The sequence below is a fragment of the Gavia stellata genome, chromosome 3, assembly GCF_030936135.1.
Source record: "Gavia stellata isolate bGavSte3 chromosome 3, bGavSte3.hap2, whole genome shotgun sequence".
NCBI classification, from domain to species: Eukaryota; Metazoa; Chordata; class Aves; order Gaviiformes; family Gaviidae; genus Gavia; species Gavia stellata.
Window position 1 is genome coordinate 97,422,190 of NC_082596.1, and position 19,248 is coordinate 97,441,437.

At 47.4% G+C, this 19,248-nt stretch overlaps 2 protein-coding genes across 5 annotated transcripts in view; one reads left to right on the plus strand and one right to left on the minus strand.

The window, feature by feature from the left end:
• The window catches only part of GMPR (guanosine monophosphate reductase), a 45,627-nt gene extending 39,210 nt beyond the window's left edge, over nucleotides 1–6,417 (plus strand). For all 3 annotated transcript variants that reach the window (XM_059815218.1, XM_059815219.1, XM_059815220.1), the window contains one exon: nucleotides 1,209–6,417. In XM_059815218.1, coding sequence (XP_059671201.1) covers nucleotides 1,209–1,389 — 181 coding nt within the window. In that variant the 3' untranslated portion in view covers nucleotides 1,390–6,417. The remainder of the gene's footprint in view (nucleotides 1–1,208) is intronic.
• Nucleotides 6,418–14,550: 8,133 nt separating this feature from the next.
• Nucleotides 14,551–19,248, minus strand: part of ATXN1 (ataxin 1) — a 211,905-nt gene continuing 207,207 nt past the window's right edge. For both annotated transcript variants that reach the window (XM_059815402.1, XM_059815403.1), the window contains exon 5: nucleotides 14,551–15,141. In XM_059815402.1, the coding sequence (XP_059671385.1) occupies nucleotides 14,611–15,141 (531 nt within the window). In that variant the 3' untranslated portion in view covers nucleotides 14,551–14,610. The remainder of the gene's footprint in view (nucleotides 15,142–19,248) is intronic.

Genomic DNA, 19,248 nt, shown 5'->3' on the forward strand with positions numbered 1-19,248 from the left:
TATTAACGCTTCTCCTTTATTGTCTCCCTAGGGCTTTGACTTCACATTTAAACTAACAGAATGAAATATAGCCAGGCTCACACTGAAGTACCTCCACATAGCCACTGTTGCTATTGTTAATGATTTGCAAATGAGGCCTCCAAACAGGCATGTCCTTTCTTTCTTGCACTATCCCCTAGACAACTTGTTTAAGGGAGAAGTAAATAAAGCCACATTTACAACAAAGACAGATCCCTGCCACGATTTCTGTCTCCATTTTGTAGGGGAGAAGGAGACCAATCCCCTCACTCCTCCGCATTTCTCTTAGACTCCCCTTCCCAAGGCCTAACTCTCCAAAGGAGCTAGATGCCATGCAGAACAAGCTTGCTCTAAAGCCCAGTGAGATCAGCTAGTGACTGGGGAACTCCACTGCAGGAGGAATTGTGGAGCATGAGGCTGGAGAAAGCTGAAGGGGAAGGAGTGAAAGTTATTTGCCTGGATTCTTCCATCGTGTAACTCTTCAGATGTGCTTTTGGGAACAGTGCAGTCTGTGCTGGCACGCACTCGTACTTGACAGTATTCACAGCACTGCAATTTTTTGTGGCCTTTTTGTCTGGCTCTGAACTATGCTAGCTCACCTTTTAGCTTCAGGGGACAGCTCTGCAGTGGGTTTCCATAACAGGTTTCCCACTCCATCTCTGTGGGTTCTGGAGAATCAGGCTGGTAGGAGACAGCTGCAGCATTTCCACTGACACATTTTCATGACATGGGACAGAGCTCAGGGGCTGTGAAGCCTCTGTAGAGCTGTGCTGAGCGGTGCCTGCTGAGAACCAGCTCCAACATTTCTTTAAGTTGCCTGAGCCTGGCCGTTCCTTATACTTGAAAGCTTGCAACTCTCAAGGTCAAATTTACCTTTCAGTAACCCTGGAAGCTTCACTTGCTTGTAGGCAGATGGTGGAGGGGAGGAAGGGGCAGATCTGTAAGTAGACTCATGGGATATTGGGGCATCTACAAGGTTTCTGTGCTTCTAGTTCCCAGTATCGGTGGTGGCTGGAGTTGAGGCATTTCAGTGCTTGAGAGCACCGCGCAGCAACAGGCAAACAAGCAATAAAGCTGGGGGGGATGTTGTAAACTGCAGCATGTAGAGTATTAAGCTCCACATTGCTCCAGTAAACACACTATTATGTTTTGCATCTAGACATAAATGCAGTAACCGATCTCTTCTCCAGGGCTTCAGAGGGCAGAACGGTGGAGGTACCATACAGAGGGGATGTGGAACTCACCATCCTGGACATCCTCGGGGGGCTGCGCTCCACCTGCACCTACGTGGGAGCTGCCAAACTCAAGGAACTGAGCAGGAGAACGACATTTATCCGGGTCACCCAGCAGCACAGCCAGGTCTTCTCATAGCCCAGGACTGGGGGGCTGGAGAGAGGGGGAGGAGCAGGAAGGGCTGCTGTTTAGTTTTGCTTTCTCCTCCATATTGTGTTAGTGGCAAACTCTCCTCTCTCTCAGAATGGCAGTGTCATAGCCATTGGAGGGGCTATGGCTGGCGTGTGGAAGGGGAAGGTCATGCTATTAACACAGAGCCATTGGTTCAAAATGCAGTAGCCTCATCTTGTATTGTTGTGCCTATTTTATTTTTTAATCAACATTTCTTTACCTGTTTTTTTTCCCCTCTGATAAATAGCTGCTGAAACCCCAATTAACAAGGAATTGTACAGACATAGCTGTTAGCGCCTGCACGCATACACACATTCCCTTTTTTAAGGCTGACCTGTCAGCTACCACTGCTTCTGGCAGTGCACCCCCCAGAAATTGCAGGCTGGGAGAGAAAAACATGCAAGGAATTGCGTGGAAAAATCAAAAATCAACTTCTCTTAATCTTTGTTCTGGCAAAAGAATGGATGCATGTGGCATGGCTGCCAGCCTGCAGAATGTCAGAGGTGGATGGTGGATGAGGCCTGGCTACTGGTGACGTCTCACTGTGATGAGAAAAATGCCAGATCCCTTTCACTGTCAGTTCACAGGGCTGGTACTGCTGTTCTTACTTAAATCTCCCTATTCAATGAACTTGCCTCTTCAGAGAAGCTGGCATTGAATGTAGCAGACCTGTGCTGTCCCCCCTCCCCGCATCTGTGGAGATCATTTAGGAGAAAATGTCTCAGAGCTTGCCTGCTTTTTCGTGCATGCAGTTATTGAATTACCTGGTTTCCTGCTTTTACCTGCTCTCTGTGAACAGATTTTTTAAGACATTGAAACTCAGCAACAGTAACCCCACCAAGGGGAGGTTTCTCTGCAGCCCTCCCTGTTCCCTTGCCTGTTCATATCCATTTAGCAAAGGCATAAAAATGCTGTGACGTGCATTGTCTGTGGCCAGGTGAATGAGGCCAGAGGGATCAAATTCACTTTTGGTTATTTGGTACCACTCCTCTGCAGTCCCTGACACCATGAAAAGCAAAAGAGAGCTTTTGGCAGAATAGCCTGATTGCAAGACTGAGATGGAGTTAAAGCATTTGCTCTAAAGGCAGTAATGAATGTGTAAGACTCTGGGTAACACTTTAATAAAGTGTAATGGCCCGCTAATTAATTGATAAATCACAATGAAATCTCTTTGGAAATACACACTGCGTCCACATGAATACCACAGTAGCTTGTTATGATAAATGATGTAAAAGTGAGCACCAATGAATTAATAATGCTTGGCCCCTTACTTTGAAGTGCTGCTGAGATCGTAATACAGCTGATGTTATTTTAGTACTTCAGGGTCTTACTTTCCCCTCCTGTAGATATCTGTGGAAAGAGGCAGGCTTTCTTTGAAAAGCAGAAGTGTGATCTGTAGGAAGAGGAATAGTAAAGAGAAACTCTAGAATTAAACTCATAGACTGGACTGCTCATAAAGCCATGCAGAAGGATTGGTACAATTGACCATGCTGAGGAGCAAACCTAGGCCACAGGCTGATCCCTGGTGATTTTGAAGTGTGTTGTGCACTTTAGAAGAAGCACAGAGTATCTTCCAAGTAGCCTGGTATTCTAAATGTCTTCCATTTAACATGTAGGACATCATAACTCTTAATTGTGGTACAACCCCTTCCTCTCCTTTGGAGGTGAGTAAGGGCCTTAATGTGAGCACAGGTTATGCCTGTGCTGGCTTTACGGACCATTTCTCCTGCCCACATACCATAAAGGAACCTGAACGCAAAAGAGAAGCAGGCCCTGGGAATAAAGGACCTCATCTCTATTCCATCCAGCCTGAAAGCATCACATTAAGAAGATGCCAGGCTTCTTTATGACAAACCCTACTGTCGGTCACATACTGCTCTTGCCTGCACTAAGCCCAGAGTACAGGTAGTATTACTGCTCTGCATCAGTACGGCTGTAGGAGGTCACCATCCCTTTATTTACGTGATGTGAAGGGCAGGGGTACAGAGGCAAATGAACACCTCCCTCAGGAGTGGGGTGAGACCCTCAGGAGTGGGGTTAGACCGTCAGGGCGCAGGCCTGACCACCAGTGTGTCTCCACGCTCGTGCCTTCATACGTGGGAAGTGCAGCAGTCTGCTGGTCTCACACCCACTCTCGCTAGCGCTTTTCTACTTTTTTTAGCTACATTTCTAAATGGAATTTAAGAATACATATACATATAAAAATATATATATTTGTAAACATTTTTTAAAAAGATCATACGCACACTGAACAGAGCAGCTTCATGACGTCTTTGGAACAGTTTCTTTTCCAAAGGGCAGGCGCTGGGGGCAAGGGCAGAGCTCCTCTCCACAGGTGTGGCAAGCGTGGAGCCTCTTCCCTGGGCAGGCTGCACACTTACACAGCCAGCCTGGCCTGGGGCCACTCCTACACCCGCTTTCCTTCCCCTTTCGCACACAACCTCTGACCGGTGACTAACAGGAAAGGATGGGTATAGGCTGATCTTAAGTTGTCCCCGAATTCTCCAGGCTGTGAATGACATTCATGCTTAAGAATAGTTAATGATAAAACTTTGATATAGGGTATTTTGTTTTCTAAATAGCAGCTCTTGCCATCATTTTGATAAGCAGCATGTTTTCTTTCTATTATTTCATTTTCTCCTTCCCTCTCCAAAGTGAGCGGGAGAGGGAAATCAGCTGCAGAAAGGCTGAACTGGTGGCATGTCTGCATCTCACCCAAAGTTACATGTGAGTTTTGTTCAGGGATAACCCTGAACTATGTCAGCGCTCACCATTGACATTGTACATGTCCAACTCTCAGACAGGCTGGAAGAATGGAGAAAAGATGAGCTTGAGCACTCCTTTAACACCCAGCCCTGTGCTGTGGTAGTTGCCCTCATCTTCACTTAGCCCCAGGTCCTGTGCCCTGCTCAAGACCCCTGCCGCTCTCACAAGGAACTGGGGCAGAGAGGGAGCTGAGGGCACGCTGTGCCTGGCAGGATGGTCCAAGCAGAGACTACAACCACTGACAAACGCCACGTGCCATTTGTGGCTCTACCTCACCTGCACATTTAACTGGTTTCTCTGTTACTTGGTGTCCTTCTGTGGGAAATGAGATCTGTAAGCGTGTGCTTAGTGTTGAGTGATTCTGCAGAACCGGGTCTTCTTTAACCCTACCAACCCAACCCCATCCTGTCTAGAGGAACGCTGTGGGTGTGATAACCTGCACTGTAGGCCAAGGTCATGCCTGCTTCCCCCAGCCAGGCAATTGTTAATTTGAGCACCCAAGAGCAATGTTGAGGTTCAGCCCACCGGCTCCCCAGTGATTTAGTTGAACATACCAAAGACCTACAAACAGGGATGCTGAAAAGGGCAATGTTACATCATTAAAGCAATCCCTGCTGAGCATGTCCATCTCTGGCTTCTTGAAACATAAGGACACCTAAGGACACATAAGGGACCCCCGCTGCTCCCAGTCCTATTCTGGAGTCGCCTTGCTGCAGCACGTTTCGCAGGGAGGGCTGGCTGGCCCTCCTACCCACGCAGCCTGGCTTACCTGAGCTCTCCTCGCAGAGAAGGGTCTTGGCACAGCAGCAGCCTTGCTCAGGCCCGAGTGACTGTGTGGTGGCTGCGGGGAGCGCACGTGTAGATCTGCTCGTAGGCGGGAGGCCAGCCTGTTAGAGGAGTGGGCTTTGAGCCAGCATCCTGCCAGATGCAAAACAAGCCACGCAGGCCTCCTCTCTCGGAAAGAAACAAGTGCATGCACCCAGGGGTGTGCGCCTACCCTCCCGCTCATTGGCACAGCCAGCTCACCCCCCTCGGCCGTGGGGCAGGGGCTTTGGCTGTGCTCTTCTGCACAGCTTTCTTCTCACCTTAGGGCACGGGGGGGGCGGTGAATGTAGGATGGGGCCACTCTGTAAATATGAAGAGCTGTAAGCAGGGGCAGGAGGAGCCTCCGCTTACATTTAGAGGAGCTTTTCCCATATAAAGTGTGCTTGTATCTTCCTTTCAGCTAGTCAATAGTGGGGGGGAGAAAGGATGGGGTTGAGCAAGAAACACAGCAGCAATTAGCCAAGCCCCACCGTGTTGGCACAGGGGCTGGTGTTTTCCAGTCACGGACACGATGAGAGTTTGAAGCCTTTTCTGAACCAAGCACTCCTTAGTTTGTACCTATTAAGCTCCTCTGTCTTGAACAGACTTGCTGCTACAGCTTTCTGCCAGTGTACGTACAGTGTCTGTCCATCACCGCCTCCCACCCCTCCACCCGGGGGATGTTGCTTTTTAGTTGCTAATGCCAGTTTTATACCAGAAGTTCTTTGTTGGAGCCAGGAGGGCTTTTGCAACCAGTGCTAGGTTGGGCCCTACTTGTGTAGAAAAGAGGGGACAAAAAAAAAAAAGCCAAGGCCCAAGAACAGCAGTTTGCTTCCAGCAGCAGCCAGAGCCAGCAGGCAGGAGAGGGCCGGGCCCTTCCCTGCAGGCTGGGAGCTGCCCGGGGGCAGAGGGGCCAAAGCATGTCTTGGATAGATGCTGGCACAGCTCCGTGCCCCTAAGCACAGCGTGGACCACCCTCCCCTGCAGCCTTCGCTTCGCTTGTGGTCATGCCGATGTTTAAGCGAGCCTTCCCCAGCATTGACTTGACACAATGTATACTGGTTGAAGTTTTCATACATAAATAAATAATTCGGAGTCCAAAACTCAGTGTTGCTTGCGATAACTGTGAAGCGCTTCTGCATAATCGGCCAAAAAGAGCTGATGAGCGTTCAGTGTTTCCCTGCCCCACTTGGCCCTGCTGAGCTGGCGATGAGGAGCGCTGCCTCCCCTCATCTGCAGCAACCACATGTGCGCAGCGCCGCCGGCGCACGTGGCGCAATCATTTAAAGCGTTCAGAAGTTGTAAACGGAAGGGTTTTGTTATGCAATAAACAGCTTCACTCTGATGGTCTGGAGAGGGTTTTGTGGCTGTGGATGGATACGTGCTTTTCTGCGTCGTGGCGAATAAAAGCAAACGCTCTCAAATGTGTTACGGGGGGGGGGGGGGGGGGGGGGGGAGGAAATTAAATTGGGCAAATTACTTCCCTAGGAAAGCTCTCTCCCATTCAGTAGTAACTCATAAAGACAAAACACACGTTTGCAATTGGCACTGTTATTTTATTAGTACGAGTATACTGAAACAATAAACTTGTACTGGTATACAGACAATTTCTTTAAAACAATTTTGTTCAAATTTTGAATCAAACATTGTTTTATTATAATAATGAAATAATTTCTACCTAGAAAACCTGCAAGCACCATCAAAGAAAGGGACCATAAAATTCAATAAACAGACGCGAGTGTATCCTACAAATAGACACACCACCATTAGAAAATAGAATATGAATTCTTCCATTTTTTTTAATATTTGTTTTAAAAAAGCTAGTGCAAGTACAATATTTTACACTGGAATTACAGAGAGTATGCACGCATATGGAAAAAAGTTCTCCTGTCACAATAAAAGCTCTTAACTATGTCTGTATGCACTTAAAATCTTCTCCTCTTTTCAATAAGGTGCAAAACGTTATTCCCTCCCTATTTCTCCTTTGTACTGGCCATGTCAGCTCCATTTCTCCCCAACACAAAGCTGCGATATCCCTTTTACTGGGCCTACACTAGGAACTACACTGGAAGTGTGATTTGCAACAACCCTCATTAGTAATACCAGACGATTTGAAAAATAAAACCAAAAAAAGACCTTAAAAACTACTGCTGTAGAATGGCTAAACCTTACCCCGGCACGGCCCCGCTCCAAGCGCCGCCGCCGGCTGCCGGGAGCGGTGACATAGCTAGTACAAAATGATTTTTCAGTAGCTCACCCGAACTGAAAAAGGTTGGGAAATCCCCCTCCCCCCATTCTGTAACACTGCGAAAAGAACAGTGTTCAACAAGTTAATATATTATTCCAACCAAAAAAAAAAAAAAAAAAGAAAAAAGAGCAAATACATACATTAGTGAGTTTCAACATTAGCTGACTGTCGTGAAGAGTCGTATCTATGCCTTAACAGATTAGTAACTTCGCTAAGAGGCCAGCCCGACGGCCAGGCAGAAGACACAGACTGAGCCACCCGCAGCCGCCCCGGCCTGATTTTGCCCTCAGCTACGCAGATCCAAACCCGACTGACTTGGACAGGAGTTCTGCAGAGCGTGTTCAAAGGGAGAGTGCGTGGGTCCTGGATTTTTAAAGCAAAGGCCAGGGCGGGATCCCCTCGCCGGCTGGTGTGAAGGGGCAGAGCGGCGCTGCCCGGGGAGCCAGCGGTCCCACACCGGCTCCACGCCGGCCGAGGGTCTGGGCCCTGAAGTTTCTGCTTGTCAGCAATCCCGTAGTACAGCCACGACGGCTTCAACGAGTGACTAACGCTCGCTGCAAACAACACTTCCAATGCATACCTACTGCGTGGTCGAGGGAAAGGGCACAGGAGCTTTGACCGCTCAAAATAGAAACGAACGAAAAAGAAACAACCTTGGATGAAGCCTCCATAAAATCCTCAGTGGAAGACTTGAGTCCTTTCAGCGAATGACAAGAAAAAAACTACAGAAACCTTAGAGACTGTTATTGTATAAATACTACCTGTTGGCTGAATGCACTTCATTGTAACACAACTGGGGCCAGTTTTCCGAGCGCCCGGGGCTCTCTTGGACAGGGTGAGTATTTCTGCCCCGTGCGCCTGCCGGAGCCGAAGCTTGGGTTACCTCCGGGGAGGGGACCGGAGCAGCCTGAAACTTCACCCGCTCCGCCCTGCCACCGGCTCCCAGCTGCCCAGCTCAATCTTTGGACAAGAACAGGACCCTCTCCTCAGAAACTGCCTCAGGATCCTCTCCTTTTGGCTTCTGAAAAACACCGTTCTCGCCATCGGTCAAGACCGTCACTGGAAGCGTGCTCTGCGTGACTCACTGCTCCCCGGCGGCTCTGAAAGGGGGGTCGGGGGAGAGGGGGCAGTGACAGGGGCTGGAAGGCCGGGCCGCCTTGGGTATCGCTCTGCTGCTAGCGCTGGGCTAGGATCCCTTGTTATAAGCACTTCTTGCTCAGGGTTATACTCTTTGGGTTTCGTCTGGAACAGGAAGTGCTGAAAAAACGTGGAACAGCATCCCAGAGAGAGGAAAAAACGGGACCGAAAGGCTTCAGGCGGGGGACTAAGCAGGTCGCGCTCAGCCGGCAGCGGCTCGCTACCCGAGGGCTGCGGCAGCGCTGCCGGCCCCGGCCCCAAGGCCCCTGCGAAGGGCATGGCCGAGGCCTCCCTCGCCACCGGCCTTGCCCCGGGCTGCCGGGGGCTCCCTCGGCACAGGCAGGAGGGACTTAAAGCCAAAACACAGCTGGAGAGTGAGACTCTGGTTTCGCGCGGTAGCCACCCTTTGAAGTGCCCGGTAGCTGCACTCGAGAATTGCTGCTCCAAGGTGTATTTTCAGCACAGGAATAAACAGTGTGAAGCATGACTCCATTCCCCAGAAATGGGACCCATGTAATACGAACAGAAAATTAAGCACAGTTGTTCTTTAAGAGCCTTTTAAGTAATAATTCTTCCTGGCCAAAGCCAATACAAATCAGATCATCTAGACATGACATTTTCTATATACAAAAAAACATGTAACTTTCAACCTTTCTCTGCTTTTGTATTTAAAAACTTTTTTTTTTTTTACAAACAAGGTATGAAACTCACTGTTCAAACAGAGCCATCTCTTTTTCAAACACTGAATGAATCATTCCAACATTCATTTTTCTTTTGTGCAATTTTTTTAAAACATTACCTGTACTCCTCAATGTGAGTGCTTCAAAAAAAGTTTCTATTTTTAATAAGCTTCTCAAATTAGGTTTACATCAAAAAATATTCCCACAAGGTATAGTGCTACAAGAAAAGATCCTATCAGTAAAGGTAACACATCTGAAGCGAGGTCGTCTATGTAAAAGAAATTGAACTCTGGAGTAGAGGTGTGCAACGCGTTTGGAATTTCCCTATCGACACAAAGCAAGGCTGTCCTCAGGACAGGGAATCAAGTGGACCTGTAGGCATACGCGTAGAAAAAATTCACACATACTTATTCGTGTGCAAACAGACACTTCTGTCTGGGGGTGTGTGCGCACGTATGCGTATCTGCATCAACAAATTCTCGTTTTGCTATGTCTTTCAGGCTTTGGGGAGGTGGGAGGGTTGACTAAACCAGAGGCAAGGAGATGACTGCCCGCACGCTGGTGGAGCGCTCGTTCCCCTTGCTCTTCACATCAGCGCTGGCCAGAGCCCAAAGCGGACTCGGCTGTTTCTTGGGGTGATGGGGAGGGAAGAAAGGGAAATTATTTGTACGAGTGCATGTCCCATTTTGCCATTTGTCGAGTTCCTGGGACAGCAGAAGTGTTTCAATGGACCAAATCCCCCCCGCCACCCGCCCGGGGCTTCTGCCCTGGTGAACCTGGACGTACCCCAAGATTTTTCCAGCCACCTGATTAAGGTCAGGATCTGGCCCTAACTGAACCAAGCTTCAATTTCACAAAGATTTACACATGTGCTTCACAGCAAGCTCCCGAGCAGCCTTGGCCGGCCAGCCCGGACCTCCTGTAAGCACGTGTGTAAGTGTTTGCAGAACCGGGTCCCAGGACATGCAGAGCACTGCGCCAAGAGGCCCCCTCTTTGAAATAACACTATTAGTGTTTAAAACCATGGAGGATTTGCTCTCCTTGATACAGGCTTTTTGTTTGTTTGTTTGTTTTAGCAGTTGCAAGTATGAACAGAATTTCACCGTCTCCTTTTTACTATTGGCAACATGCTTTAAAGTAAAAGAAATCTCTGCAGAGAGTGAATTTTCATGACAACCAACAGCTACAGTTCGCGCTGAGCCTGCTGCTTTTGTATTGCAATCCGAGCGAGATCTACGAAGTTTAAACCATGAGATGCAGGAAATCCAAACTTGTCTGTAACATTGTACATCCCTACTCCGGAGCAGTAAAAGTGCTGCTTCTGGTCACATCAGTGTACCACACATATGCCAGCCCCATCCCTGAGTAAAAGGTGTGAAAGGTTTCTAAACGTTCCTTGATTTAAGGGAAACGAGAGTAGTGATGTCACTTCCCCACGCCGAGAAAATGACGGGAACAACAGGTCAAACGGAACGACAGCGGGATGAAGGAATTAAAAGAATAAAAAAAGGAACGTGTGTGTCCCCCCCCCCCCGGCTCCCGAGGTCTGCGTCTTCGAGGGAAAGCGAGCCCAAGGGCAACGTACGAAATGGTAAAATAAGTCAACAGCGACTCCGATTTGGGTCTTGACCAGAGGACTCGAGGTAAGTGACATCAAACTCAAATTCCCCGTGATGTGGCCCAGACAAACTGAAACAATGCCTAAGTTAAACACTATAAGGAACAGTCATTTTATATATATAGATATATAGATAGATTAGATAGATAGATAGATAGACAGATAGATAGATTTTTTTTTAGAAATCCCTATAAAGAGGTTCTTGTTTTATTTTTCTTTGCCCTGACTAATTTCTTGGTGATTGTATGCGTTTCGTTGTAAACTAAACAGGCCTGCTACAAAAAGAAGGAAAGAAAAAAAAAGATAAAAAGAAAAACTACCGTCAGTTACTATTGCAAAGCGGATACCGCGTAGAAGCAGCGGCAAAACCTCCTCCACCGGCTTCGCCTCGGCATCTCTGTGCCTGCGAGTGGCAATCTTGCGCGCGCCCGGGGATCGATGGCACTTCCCCAGGTGTGGGGACTCGCTGCAAGGGATGCTCGGCACCGGGGGGAAAGAGGCAAAGCCCCCCCCTTGCAAAGGACTTGGTCCCAGGGGGGATTTTTCTCTCCCCGAGCCAGGTCTCGCCTGCCTGCCATCCGGGCGGCATGCAGACTTTAATACATGTTTTTTTTTTTTTTTCCTCCCCCTTCCTGGATCTTTTTAAACATCAAATACAAAAAGGGTTGGTGTTTCCCAGGGCAAGGGATGCTTGACCCTTAATATGTTTTTTTTTTTGGGGGGCAGGGGGAGAATAGGGAGGGAGTTATTAATAGGAAAAAAAAAAAAGGAAGAAAGAAAGTATTCAAAAAAGAACAAAAACAAGGGAAATCAGAAGTGGGTATGAGATCTAGCTAACACCGCAGGGGTGAGTCTAAGTTGGCACGTAAAGTATTGCACATCCTACAAAAGCCAAAGCATGGAAAGGGACAATTGTTTTCAAAGAACCAGTTATTTCAGAATTCCTCAGTCTGAAATACAAGCACAGAACTAATACATTCCTATTGCTCCAAACGTATTTTTTTATTATTATTATTTTTTTTTTAGTGTTAGTTGAATAGATCCAGTCAGTTTAATAGCCCCTGCTTCCTTATTAACCACAAATGGGTATACGTATGGTTTTACTTGAGATTTTTTTTTCCCGTGTATGCGTGAAGTATGGAAATAGTGGTACGACTGTGAACTAAAATCTGTAATTCTTTCTATTCCTTTACCATCAAAGCTTAAAAACTAAACAGGAAACAAAACAAAACAATAAATTGCAAGTGCCCTGAGCAGAGTATATGAAAGATTAAGCAACTTCTCTGAGCAGAAATATTAACAAATAAGCACTCACTAAGCAGTGTGACTGTGAGAAGAAACCCACTCAGCTATTTGGTAGCCTGCCGAGAGGTTAATAAAATTCAAGGAAATTCAAGAAAAGTTTCAAGCTATTTTAAACGTATTTCAACTTTTTGGTGCACCCCAGAATATGGTATAAAAACAATTAGTTCTGGTGTGAGCTAAATTTCAAGTAACAAATAAGAGAGTCAAAGCTGGGGTTTGGGGTTAACATTTCTTCTCTTAAATAAAAGCACTGTATTTTAGGGGAGAGGAAAAACAAGATTTTAAATAAATTTGTTCACTTTAGGTTACCGCGTTTCTAGCGACGGACTTTTATTTCCTTTTCTCCCTATCAGTACAGCTTCTTCAAAGCTACCTGAAGGACGCGAACTCGCCGACCAAAACCAATGACACGAACGCTTGATCGTGTAGGGCCCAAGCGCAATCCCGCTGAAATCAACGGGATCTTTCTAGTGGCAGCAACAGGCTTTAGCGCTCAGCCCCAAAGTACTTCATCCTCGCACCTCCCCGAGGCTCGTGCAGGAGGCTGGGTGCCCAGCACCTCAAAGGATCCGGCCCTACCTGGGGAAAGAAAAGACCGAACGGCGTGAATCCCACCCCCATCCTACTTGGTTTGTACCAAACTCTTGAAATCTCGCCTTTCCAATGGAAAAAGATGCAATTAAAATAACAAATAATAATAATAATAAAATAACAATAGGTTTGTTTTCAAAACAAACAAACACCTTGCTTACGTATAGAAATGTTTCTTGTGGAAAACTCTCTCAGCAAGTCTGAAGAAAAATTCTCAGAGCTGTCCAGGTAGGACCTGGTTCTGTGTGGCAGATATGGTAGAAAGACCAAAAACGAACTTGGAAAGGAACGTAACCCTATGAAATGGCCTAGAGCGTAGGCAGGTTAGTGAGTAATTGCTACATTTGTTTATGCTCTTTCAGACCCCCCCCAACCCACAACATTATTAGGTAAAAACTGCAGGAATACCACACAAATGATAAACTCAAGATGTGCAAATTGCAAGATTCTTTAAAGTCCATCTTTTTCAAAAACACTGGACAATGATTTTTTTTTTCCTCTTTCCTTTTTCCTTTCTCTTATTTTTTTTTATTATCTGTCAGCTCGCATATGCCTTTAACTCTTTCTCAAGCATTAAAGTTTAAAAAGTGCCTCCTATTAAGTAGTCCTTTGTGGACAATGACTGTCACATACTACTAGTTCAATAATTCACATTCATCCCTTTGAAACCACATTAAAACTTTCAGCATCTTGCCTGTGAGAAAACTTTACATAGTTGCATGTAGTTACAGTGTTGAAGAGATTTGTTTGTTTGTTTGTTGTTGTTGCTTTCCGAGCAGATTAAAGTGAGATACAGTACGTACTGAGTGTTAGACCAGGATGCTCAGCAATAAAGTGTGAACAGCATTTTAAGTGCTTAAAGACATTCTAGGTTCATCTTCAACAGCGGATTCCTGTGTCACACCAAAATTTGAAAAAAGTGGCACCAGTTGTCCATAATCATGAACTAAAAACAGTACTAGAGTTAAAGACAAAGATTTGCAACCTAACTGCAAACGATGGATGCCTGTGATCTCAAAGGGGCAGTATGCGTCTACCTTGTGGAAGCAAATGTCAATGGCGTAACCCGGTCGATTTGTCTAACACTGCACAGAAACAGGAGTGAGCCTGAGCCAGGCGCATCCACAGAGCCGGAGGCCTCCTCGCGCACACCCATGCACACCCACGCCACACACACGCACCCACCCACCCACCCCACCGCCACGAGGGAAAACCTTGCAGGGCGACCGGTGCAAGAGTCCGTACAGCCTCCCCGTCTGCTGACTCCGGGCAACGGAACTGCACTAGCAAGCAGAAAGGAAATGTTGGTGTGGCAGTTGCTTTAGGAATAAAAATCAGTGCAGTCAGACCCCATGGGGGGAAAAAATATATATATACATATACACACACACACATATATATATATATATATAGTAGAGCCTTGAGTAAGAGTTGGCTTGTTGTTGAAAACGCCAGAGACTGTCCGATCCTTTTCAAGAACACCCATGGGTTGTATCCTCAGCATCCGACCCGCCACAGAGCCGCAGCCCCTCCTCGGGACCGGGGTGCACACACGCACACACGCGCACACGCACGCACCCCACGCATGACATACACTTCTGCTACAGTTCCCTTCTCCTCACCTCCCCCCCAACAAAATAGAACAGGAACCAGAACAAAACAAAAAAAACCCTAAAACACCCCCCCCCAAAAAAAAAAAACCAAAACGATGAAAAGAAAACAAAATCACAGCTGGACCCTGTCCTACACGAGGTGTTAGAAAACAGGAGCCATGACAACACATTCATTTCCACTAAGGGTGTGTGAAGCAGATACTGCCCCTTCCGTAGCGCTCGATAAACCTAGTCACTGACAAACACTTGTGGAAAAACATATGCACCAGTCTCCTGCATAATACCAGCTGCAACTATAACAACAAGGTTATAACATAAACCTAAAATAAGATGATAACATGTAAATACTGGGTTATTTAGTCTACAGTACAGTAATCTGGATAAAAATGACAAGGGATAGCCTAATTTCCTTTCCCCAAACAACTTTTACTTTCCTACGTTGGATCGACCTTCAATGCAAATCTTAACCTCCTGAGGAATAAAAGAAGGCTTGGGAAGAGTCAAAGGTGGCTCCTCTTCTGATTTCTCTAGTTTTCGTGTTTCGGGGGCTGACCACCTCCTCTTCCTCGTTGCCGGGGGCTTGCTGGGTTCTGTTTTGGTGAGCAAAGGTGCTGCAGGCAATCCTATTTTGTCCGGAAACTTCAGTTCACCGTTCTCAGCTAACATCTGTGCGCTTCCCTGATTAATCCCGTTTTCCTGCTCCGCATACCTGTGTCTACTTCCAGCTAGACTGTCATTCTTTGAATGCTTCAGCAAGATACTAGCTGAGTCCATGGGCTGGCCCTTTTTAATAGAGCCGTTCTTCAGGTTCTTGAGTGTGAGCGATATGCAGACGTCCCCCACCGAGAGTTTGGAGCATGGCAAATCAAAGAGCTGGCTGGTTCTCTCAGGGCAGCAGGATGACCAGCCTTGTCCAAATACAAAAAAAGGGTATTCTACCAAGACTTCCACGCTGACCTGCAGAAAGAGAGGGGACAACAGAGAGAGAGACAGAGGGAGAGAGAGGGGAGAGCATGAGATCACCCGTGTACCCTCGTGGACGTGCACGGCAGGCAGTGCTTGCTGCGGGGGAGAGGGATAAAGCTGAAATTGCAAAAGCGCTCTTCCGTTTCCACAAAACCAGTACATCGACCACCAGACTTCATGCCTGTTCTTGTCACATGGGTCTTAATGGTTTCTCCGAGCTCAGCATTTCTTAGCACAAGACCTCAGTGGGAATCAAGCTTTACCTTTATCCAGCCGCTCAGAGAGGCAAACTCCGTTCCCTGCCATCCCCTCGTGGTACCTGGAGCCTGCCATCCACATCTAAGGACACTCCCCAACCAGAGGAAAAGGAAAGCTCTCAGTTCTGACACACGATTTCCTAAATGACCACCGGAACGTCATCCTCACCTCTGCCAAAACAAGTGTATACTTACCAGCGCGAAGTGGTTGGAGGCGTGCCGATTTCCAGGGGAAGGCCGTGAGTGCGTACAGAGTTGTAGCCATAAGAGCAGCGAGCGTGAACCTGCCTTCCCCCAGCAGTCCTGCTACCCGTCCAGCTTCTTCCCTTCTCACACCTGCTCTCCCACTCCGCAGCTGAGTCCACCTCCTGCACTCCCTCAGGGAGAGGATCCTCCCTCCTCCTCCTCCTCCTGCAGTTCCTGCACTGTGTCCCCTTTCCTCCCCACTTCACCTCACTTTAAAATCATATCTGGTTACGAATCCTATCTAACCATCTTACAGGGAGCTGCCATAGCCAGGAGGACAGACCAGCAGCAAGTGCCCACTGCTCCTTGACCTTGCAAATGCTGGGCCTTGAGGTCCCAACCTGATAAAGCACCTAAATACCCGCTTATCTTTGCATGCGTCAGCAGTTCAGCGCTCACTGCGCGGTGCTGCGTCTGCAGGCTCAAACACTTGATGTGGGCTCATGCGATTCACAACCCACGGGGCTGAGCCCCCCCGCCCCAGCACACCACAACAAGAGCAGGAAATTCTAACTAATACTTCTAAAAAATTTGGCACGTGTTTTTAACTTGCTGTGTCTAACAGCAATGAGGTCTGCAAGTCAAGAGGGTGGCTTATGCTGAAGTCAGATGTCCACTGCTGTGCTCCCAAGGCCCCCGTGTCCTCCAGAGCTCTTAGGCATGGGGGGCAGGATCCTGCTCTGATGGTGTAACCCTTATTTGGTAGGGGCTAAAGGGCAGGAGAACCTAAATACATGTGCTCATCTCATTTCTGAGCCATTCAGCAGGCACGGAGCATACCAGCTGCCTGGAGAGCCTTCCCTCTCCAGGAACACGGACTCACTTGAAAGGAACATTACAGCAGGCTTGCGAAACCACCTCTCACCCTTGGGAGCAAGTAACGCTGTCACACCGAGCATGGCTTTGTATTGTTAAAATACTAAGAAACAGAAGCAGTTTGAGATGCACACTGCGCTCCCGTGTTCAAACACCTTTGTTCATGCTATTAAGTGTGAACCTTGGGATGAAGTTGCATGGTCTGTCTCATGGAAGAGGTTGGACTCAATGACAGTATGGCACCCCGCAGCCCTGCCGCTTCCTTGCTAGCGCTGCTTACCCTCCCTGCAAGCAGGGCCTGGGGCAGCTCCTCTCGCACCCCACCAGCTCCACATCCCTTTTGGGCCAGAAGACTTGATCAGGGATGTCCCACAGCTCAGAGACAGAGGCTCCAGAACCAGGAAACCAAAGGTTCCTATCAGATGTTGGCTCCAACTGGTTAAGCCCATGCCATGCACTAGCAGTCAACTGCAGTTTATGAGACAGTTGATTCTGTTGGAAAAAACACTTACCAAGTCTATAAATATATGCTACGTACTTCTGCAACTAGGCCAACAAATAACACTGCATGTATTATCCTGCCACTCCACCTGCCCAGCACAGTAAGCCACTGTACAAGAATTTCGAAAGGAGCAGTTTAGAGGCACAAGATACCCCTCACTACCTCAATTTCTGTCGTATTAAACCTTTTCCGACCAGAACTGTCTGCCAACAGTCAACTACATACATGGCAATAGTGGAAAGGGACCTGACTCTAGGCCTGGTTTATGCTTTGAACTATGGAGAAAGTGGGGCAAGGTAACCATGAAAGTTCCATTCATCCACATCGTTGGATAGAAACACTCTTGCGCCAGGATTTGCAGAAATATTTGCCCAGAGTTTGGGATCCTATTCCATACATATGCGTCTCAGTAAGGGGGTCTGACTGGGAGAAGTGGTGAATATCCAGTATCTCCCATGGACTTAAATGGAAACTGCTGTCTACACAGAGCTGTAGGCTTCTTTCCAGGCGTGGATCATCCAGGCATGGATCATCTGGTGGACACAACTTGCTCCTTTGTATTGCTATGTCTCTCCTCTTTCTTTCTACCTTCCTGCCTGCTGTATTTTTTTTCTTTCTTTTTCTACTTTCCCATTCTTGTCAAAAGCTATTTGTATCTGTGGGAATCATACATGCTTGTGTGCATCATCCCCACCGACACGCAAGTTCCTCTTGATATGAACACACTTCCACCGCATGTTATACTTTTTTTTTTTAAACGTGGCATCCAAAACACTTGCCTGAACTGTCAATCACTGAAACAAATCCCAGAATTGGTGGTAGTGATGATGAATAACACCAAACAATAGAGATGGTGAAACGCCAGAATTTCCACGATCCTGTCACGGTGTGCATGTACCACTATTGGTTTGAAACGGGTTCCCTCACGGATTATCAAGCCCTGTTTTAGCTGGCTGCTTCTGGATGCAGCTACCTTGGGGTTTAAGGCAACTACTCTCTACAAGCAATAGCAGTCAAAGACCTTTTAAGGGTGACAGCTCAGTAAAAACACCCCCACATAATTTTTTTATGACCACTGCATTAAAACACAAAAAATTAATTTTAAAAGCTCCCTCCCACAATACCTTGCCATGATTACTGCAGGAGAGAAAGAAATTTGGAACTTGTTTTCCAACTACTGATGATAAAGCAAGAAACCAGAATGTTGGGCCCTCTTCAAGCACACTGAGACTCAACCACAAGCTACATTTGTATTTCTGGTTTTTAAGGTTGACTAGTGAAAACACCCAAAACTCTTCAGTGCAGCTGCTGAATATCTGCATTTTGCTATAACCCTTTATATTTTTATTTCTCAGCCAAACTCGGTAGGTAAGGCAGGCAACTCAAGACTGCTCAGGAAACCCTGGCTGGAGCTGGAACACGGATCACAGGTGCTGGAAGATCTAATGCCCAGAAAATACCCTTCCCATCATTCTGAAACACGGCAACTTTAGTCTTGGGGCTTGCTGCTGCAACCAACATAACAAGTACTAAAGCAAAAGGTGCCTAATAAAAGCGGTTCGTGTGAACGTTTTCCAATTAAGTGTTTTTCTCCCTGATACTATTAAAATGTGATGAAACTAGGAATGGCAAGGCTGGAAACAAAGAGAAGGAAGCAGTTCTGGAAACAATGTACAATCAAGCAGTGGAGCTCTCCGCTGAAGGCCTTGCTGCAGGTGCCGAGAGACTCCTCGGGTCCAAAAAACAACTGGGCGGATTCATGGAATAGAAGCTCTCCCTCTCGCAGAGAGATATCTCTGCAGTGCCGCGCTCCCACCCGACCTCCCCTACTCAGAGACTTCGGGACTCCTGATGTTCCCACCACCCCAACACCACCTCCCTTCACAGTAGTGGATTTCCTTTGAGAGATTTACAGGGCTGAGGGCAGCACCTCATGCCATGGGGACCAGCCGGCACGACACGTGGTCTGGGTGGGCATCGCCCCAGGGCTGTATCTAGCCCAGCTTCAGTACATCGGTATCATAACAAACGCACCCAGGGCTTGAAGGTTAGGGGCTACTGCTCTCCACAGCCACGTGATCCCACCATTTCTCAAGAGAAACCACCAGATCACCGGCTGCGGAGTTTATCACATGAGCCCTTATCTGCTGCACTCCCAGAATTCAGTAACACACATCCAAAGATAGACCACAGCCGCCCATCACTCAGAGGAACAAGGACTTACTGCTCCCGTGACCAGGGGACACGGACATGGAGATCACATGAGGGGAAGGCTGG